The sequence below is a fragment of the Tupaia chinensis genome, unplaced genomic scaffold, assembly GCF_000334495.1.
Source record: "Tupaia chinensis unplaced genomic scaffold, TupChi_1.0 Scaffold000659_1, whole genome shotgun sequence".
NCBI classification, from domain to species: domain Eukaryota; kingdom Metazoa; phylum Chordata; class Mammalia; order Scandentia; family Tupaiidae; genus Tupaia; species Tupaia belangeri.
The window spans coordinates 914,481-921,491 of NW_006160181.1; the positions used below are offsets into that span (position 1 = coordinate 914,481).

General features: G+C 55.4%; 1 protein-coding gene across 1 annotated transcript; it reads left to right on the forward strand.

Moving 5' to 3' along the window:
• The first annotated feature begins 6,248 nt into the window (after window positions 1-6,248).
• On the forward strand, window positions 6,249-6,955 carry S100A3 (S100 calcium binding protein A3). The gene is made up of 2 exons (XM_006159828.1): window positions 6,249-6,389; window positions 6,791-6,955. The coding sequence occupies exons 1-2, from the start codon at window positions 6,249-6,251 to the stop codon at window positions 6,953-6,955; spliced, it is 306 nt and encodes a 101-aa protein (XP_006159890.1).
• Window positions 6,956-7,011: the final 56 nt, after the last annotated feature.

Here is a 7,011-nt window from a genome sequence, read left to right on the forward strand (position 1 = left end):
CTCCCGGCTTCAGGTCACGTGTTCTCTTCAGACTCACCGCTCTCATCTGTGAACGGGCACAACCAGCCATCGGTGTGGTGGTGAAGATAAGTGGTAGGTCTAAGCTCCGCACACTCTCCTGTGTCCCAGCTCAGACCGTCTTTCTACCCTCCTCTCCCTAAGTCTGTACCAAAGGCCTCCCTGGCTCCAGCCCCGGCCTCAGTAATCAAATACCTCATTCCCACGTTCACTTTCTAGCTTTGTCCATGCTAGACCTGATGAGGAGAGAGGAAGGCAGTCATTTTGACAAGGTTCATCAATCCCATGGGGCTATGGGACAGGGGCGGGGCTACCCTGTCCCCAGGGCCTGGGTCCTTTTGGCAAAAGCATATGGAATGTCCAGGTGCTCAGGACACGTCACCTTATTTCTTCCAGAGGTGCAGAACTAGACACTGACTTTTTGGGGGTGGTGCAGTTTCTAGGGGCCCTGGTGAAGCGATGGTGGTCATAGTCAGAGTGGGGGAGAGGGGGATGAGGGAGGGCCGGTGCTGTCAGAAACTCGTCCAGATCAGGTGGCATCTGTTCCACTGTCCGTGCCCTCCTGCCTGCTCCAGTGGGGAGAGAGCTCTTTGCCCTTCAGGCGTGGTGTGTTCTTCCGTGGTCAGCTCCACATTGGAGGGGGGAACTGTGCACGGTGGGAGGCCGAGGGTGCTGGGCTCAGCCTCAGGGTGGGAAACTGAGCGTGTGGACAGTGGAGGGTGAGAAAGGCAGAGGATCAGAGGATGGTTCATGTGGTTTGCATTTGGAACCACCGCAGAAAGAGAGCTCAGGGAACAAAACTCCAACAGGGCAGGAAGATTGGATCCTCCAGGAAGAGTTCGGGAAAGCAAGGAAGAGAAGTTACGTCTCCCCCTCCACCTGAGTGGATGAGATGGCCACGGGGGTGGGGCTGGGTGTCCCTGCCCCCCTCCCTGCTGCCTCTGTCCGACTTGCACACGTGAGTGTGTGTGTGTGTGTGTGTGTGTTAGATGCACTCAGACTCTTTCCTAGCCTTGTCTACATTCATGGCAAGTAATACAAAGAGCTCCCATACTGGCTCTCGGGGTGGGAATCTCACACTTAAGGACCTAACCCGGTAAAGGATGTAGCCTGCTCAAAGTCAGGGGGCGAGAGAGCACTGGAGCTTCAAGAGAGGCTCAGCTAACCTAGTTAAGATTTCTTTCCCTGACAGTCCTCTACCCCACAGTGCCTGTGCCCAGACTGCTTCATTTCCGCCCTCCCGGAGTGAGCTCCTGCCCCCACCGCATCTCAGTCATCTCTCCCAGGGCACAAAGGTGCTGCCTGCTGGGAGGTGCGGCCATGCTGGGCCACGCTGGGCAACGCCGAAGCCCGGTGGGTAAGGAAGGGGGCTCAGATCCAGGCTGGACAGCCCTGACCACCTAGAGATGGCATCTTGCTCCCCACCATCGTTTTCCTCTGCGCTCTACTTAATCTTTCTTTACAGCTTTTAAATCACCAAGCCTTTAAACACTTACTTGTTACTGTTTTTCCCACTAGATTGTCATCATCATGGAGCAGAACAACTGTTTTGTTTATGGCTCTACTCCTAATACTGAGTATGGGTGTCTCTAAATATTTATATGAATAAGGGACCAGCAGTTAGCATAATGGCTATGTCACTGGACTCCCACGTAGTCGACTGCGGTTCGCGTCCCAGACCCGGTGGCTTAAACTCACGCCGGGTGCGTGTGCGTGCGTGCCCAAGATCCCCAGAGGAGAATGGAGGAGAAGGGATTGCGGCATGGCCATCCCCCCTGGGGGGTGATTTCTCGCTTTCTGTCTCTCTGTCTCTCTGTCTATCTGGCAAGCGCACGCGCCCTATAGCAAAAACCTCTCCAAATAAAAAATGTATATGAATAATAAGTGACTCTTAGGTCTGCCTTGGGAAAGCTACCTACCGCTCTTAACATCTAGCAAGCTCTTACCCTGTGCTAGGGGGCTGTTTATCCTAGGAGCTTTGGCTGTATTAACTAATTAAAAAAATGTTTATTATATTTTTTAGGTTTTTGTCATAGGATGTACTTTCCAGAGAGAGAGAAAGAGAGAGAGCGGGACAGAGAGCAAGTGAGAAATCATCCCCTAGGAGGGGTGGCCATGCTGCAATGCCTTCTCCATTCTCCTTTTGGGATTTTGGGCATGCATGCACATGTGCCTGGCATGATTTTCAAGCCACCAGGTCCAGGACTTGAACCGCAGCTGGTCAAGTGGGAGTCCAGTCCCTTAACCACTATGCAACCTCCTGGCCCCTGTGTTAACTCATTTAAACCCCATGATGACCCTGTGGGGTAGTTATTATTGTTATTATTGTTTAATTTGTTTAACATGCTCTTGCAGAGAGAGACAGAAAGAGAGAGGGAGAAAGCACCCCTGAATGGGGTTTGTCAATCGCAATCCCTTCTCCATTTCTCGCTCCTTTGGGGATTTTGAGCATATTTGCACAGGTGACTGGTGTGTTGTTTGAGCTACCAGGGCCAGGCCTTGAACTAGGCTAATAGCCATGTGACTCCAGCTCCCTTAACCACTAGGCCACAGAGCCAGCCTGGTAGTTCTTCCTAGTCTTTGTAACTGACGGAGGAGAGAAGTGAAGCCCAGAGAGGAGAGGTGACCTTCTTGAGGGAGGTGGCTGTTGGCAGAGCTGGGGTATCATGGGCGAGGGCAGGTGCTTGACCTAGAACTGAATTAATTGCTGGTCCACTTCAGTTCCCATTCTGCTGCGTGACTGTCTGCTGTTCTCTGTCCCTACTCCCCATGACTCTTCGCCTATAAAACAGGGCTAATCACAGCTCTTCCTTCCTTCCCTCCTCCCTAGCTTGCTCCCCTTACCCATGGGGGCTGAGTCTGGGTGCTGGAGGCTAAAGATGAGGTCAAGGTATCATTAGTTCGCTGGCTACCTCCACAGACTTTAGGACTTCTTCAGTGGCCTGGGAGTCAACTTCTTGTCTCCCTCCCACACTCTTCTGGGTTGTGGTTCTCTTTCTTCTTCTTTTATAAATAATTTTAAAAATAATTATTTATTTAATTTTATTTAATTTATTCATTTATTTTAATTTGACCAGAGAGAGAGAGAGAGAGAAAGAAAGAGAGAGAAAGTGAGAAAGCAAACCACCAGGTCTAGGACCTGAACTGTGGTGGGCCATGTGGGAGTGTCCAGTCCCTTAACCACCATACCACCTGCTGGTCCCCATCGTGAGTTCTCTTTCTGAGAAATAGGGAAGAGGTCTCTTAGGCTTAGATGAGGGAGAGATGAGAGAAATGATGTGAAGGATTTCCATTTCTTGAGGAGTTTTTGTTTGTTTGTTTTTTTTTTTTTTTTTTTTGCTACAGGGTGCGTGTGCTCAACAGAAAGACAGAGAGAGACATAGAGACAGAAAGTGAGAAATCAACCACAGGGGGGATGGCCACGCCACAATCCCTTCTCCTCCATTCTCCTCTCGGGATCTTGGGCATGCACTCACATGCGCCCGGCGTGAGTTTTAAGCCGCCAGGTCCGGGACTCGAACTGTGGTCGACTACATGGCAGTCCAGCAACATAGCCATTATGCTAACTGCTGGTCCCTGAAGGATTTCCATTTCTGGTAATATGGTGACCTGTGTCTACTCTAGCTAAAAACAATGAAACATGCTGGACAGAAGTAGAGAAATCTTTCCCGAAGCACCACAGTGCTGACAGGCAGTAAGGAATGAATAGGTCAAGAGCTCAGTCTGGACCTGAGCAGGGCGCCAGGGCCCTCAGGGCCCAAGGGTATCGGCTAAGCCAGACCAGACCTGAGCTTTGGTTTTGCTGGTTTGGAGACCAAGGAAGACAAGGCTGAAGTCCAGGGCTTACCTGAGAGGGAGACCCAAGTGAGAGACCTCTCCTCCCATGAGACTGGGACCCCGAAGGACTAACGGTCAAAGGGCTCTGTCTTCCCCCACAGGACTTTGGTGCTGAACAAAGCAGGGAGGAAGGGAAATGGCCTCCCCAAACTCCAGCTATTAGCCAGCGCTCACATGGATCTGCTGCCCAAATTCGCTCATGTTGCTTGGGGAGGAGGGACAAAAAAGCCCCCAGCCCAGACTGCTGGAAACTCTCCTAGGAGAAATACCCTCTCTCCTTCTGTGCCTCAGACAGCCCACAATAATTCCCCAGGGAACAAGTGGTCAAGTAGCTCCTAGCCTAAAGCTCCCCCCACAAGTGATCTGTGTGCCGTGGGGTATCTCATTGGCCTCAGTCTTCTCATTTGTAAATGAGGGGAGTAACCAGCTGCTCTCCAAGGTCCCCACTAGCACTGCAAACTAGGTGAGGCCAAAGCGTGCCCCCATTTTGTACTCTGGGTGCCTTGTCAGAGACGGGGAGATGGATGAGGTGGGCTTGTGCCATGTGTCTCCTCCAGCCCCACTGGAAGGACACGGGCAGAAGACTGTCCCTAGTCCCAGCTCTGGGGAGGACAGAGGGGCATGAATGTGGAGCGGTGTCGGCCCCGACTGGGCCTTTGATGTGTGCGTGGACAGGTGGGCGGGTGGGGCCTGTAATAGGGGCTCTCCAGGGAAGGAGGCAGGGGAGCCTGGGGCATCCTCGGTGGTGACCTACTTGGGCCCCTGTAATTGCTCCCTTTCCCCCATGGGAGGCTACAAATAGGGATGCCCGATCTCTCAGCTCCCACAGCGGAGACACCAGCACAGTGGTGAGTACCAGCGTTTGGGTCTTGCTCTTGGCTGGGTGTCAGGGCAGCTCAGGGGACCCCCGGGAATCAGACTGTGTCCTGACCAGGGTGACCACAGCAGGGACTGATGGGTTGAGAGAAGTCAAATGTCCTGGACTTGGGGATCCCCTTATGGTGAGGGCTGTGCAGAGCTGAGGTTTGGCCCTGGGTTCCCACACCCTCCTCCTTGCCTCCTTCATTCCTGGGGACGGGGCGAGATGGCCCAGGGCTGCAGCGGGGAAAGAGGACTCCGTCAGTCTCCAGGCACTGAGCTTCTGAAATAGCAACTGGGGTGGCGCCAGGCAGGCTGGCAGGAACCCAGAGGGGCACGCTCAGTACCCCTGTGGTTCCTTATCCCCTGGGATTACGGCCCTCGTTCCACCTGGGAACCTGGACACCTTGCTCCAATTCCGGGTTGTCACAAAGAATCGGACCCCAGGCAGTGCCTGACAACCCTGTCCCCACGCCTTGCTGGCCACTTGCTCCCAGCAGAGAAACTTTAGGGAGAGTCTTGGTCCTGGCTTCCCTGAGTTGCAGGATTCCTGCCCTGGGGGAACCGGGTGAGTCACTGGATTGACATGGAAACAGCTCTTGCTGGCCTGATGCCTGGGGTTTCCCAGACTGGAGGATCATCCCAGAGGGGCAATGGAAGGGACAGTGGAGTGGGGGCAGCGAGCGATTCCAGGAAGGGCCTCCCCTCTAATACACCAGGGTGGTCTATACAGAGTCTTCTCTCTGATGGTCCAGGGGTCAGGAAGATGGCCTCAGGGTGGGGCAGGTTGCAGGCTGGTAAATACCTGAGCTGGCTGACTCTCGCTAGGTCACCTGGTTCAGGTCTCTGACTAGGCCTGTGAGGTGGGATGCACTTCACGTTACAGGCACCCGAGGCCCAGAGAGGGTACGTGGCTCATGAGGGGTTGAACAGCTAGTGAGAGGCAGAGAGGAGCCCGAGGTTTCCCTTTGGATATGGCTTCCTTGCGTTCAAGGCTGGAGGCGTGGTGAGGGGACTGGTGGTGGTGAGGAGTGTGGGTTCCTCTCAGGCCTGACCTTCCCTGCTAAGGCCCAGCCTCTCCTGTGGGTCAGGATGCACTGGGCAGGGTCTCCTGGGAGGGATAGGGGTAGGCATTGCCAGGGCTGGGCACCGCATCGCACACCTCAGGGCGGCGCAGAGTGGGACGGGGCAGTCTCAGGTGTTAGGATGGGAAGGGTAGGAGAGAACCAGGGAGTCCTCAGGGAGCCCCGCTCTCGGGGTACAGGTGGCGAGGCGAGGCACTCTGTCCCTGAGTTTGCAGTGATGTCGGGAAACGAGACTCTATCCAGAAAAACCACAACAGGGGCAGTTGGGAGGTAAATTAGGAGGGACTGGTGGGCCAGGGAGGGCTGTCCAGGGCAGGGAGGCCTGTGGGGCCTGAGGCCTGGTGGATTTCAGACAGGTCCGGGAACAGGCCTGGGACACCTAGGGAGAGGTGAGTGGGTGCTGGCCTGGGCCTCTGCCATGGCTCACACATCTGTTCCGTGACAGCAAGGATGGCCAGTCCCTTGGAGCAGGCGATATGTGCCATCATATCCACCTTTCAGAAGTATGCGCATCACTCTGGGGACAAGCACAAGCTCTGCCAGGCGGAGCTCAAAGAGCTGCTGCAGAAGGAGCTGCCCACCTGGACCCCGGTGAGCACCCCGGGAGGCTCTGCTGGGACTGGGCAAAGACAGACCGCGGCCAAGCATGAGGGGCTGCCAGGGAGCCACCTGGCTCAGCAGGAGCCTCAGTTTCCATATCTGTAAAATGGGGTGCGATTGTCCCGCTGCCTCGCGGGGTGTGGGAGGACTGAGGGAGAGCACCGTGCGGAAAGCCGAGCACGGCCGCCCAGCATGGCCGCCCAGCTGAGGCACTCAGCAGCGCACCGGGTGATCAGTCAATGAACTGACAAGGGAGCCGCAGGGCAGCGAAGTGGGTGTCTCAGGACGCCGGGCTGAAGTTGGCCCCCAGAAGGGGTGTGGTTGGCCGGGAGGAGAGAGAGGGAAGCCCCGTTCACCACGCCTCCCCATCCCTCCCTCCCCGTCCCGCGCAGACCGAGCTTCGGGAGTGTGACTACAACAAGTTCATGGGCATGCTGGACACCAACAAGGACTGCGCGGTGGACTTTGTGGAGTACGTGCGCTCGCTAGCCTGCCTCTGTGTCTACTGCCACGAGTACTTCAAGGACTGCCCCCGGGAGCCCCCCTGCTCCCAGTAGCCTCTGCTCCAGATGGGGGCTGGCTTGGCAGGGGATCTCTTCCCCCAAAGGGGTCC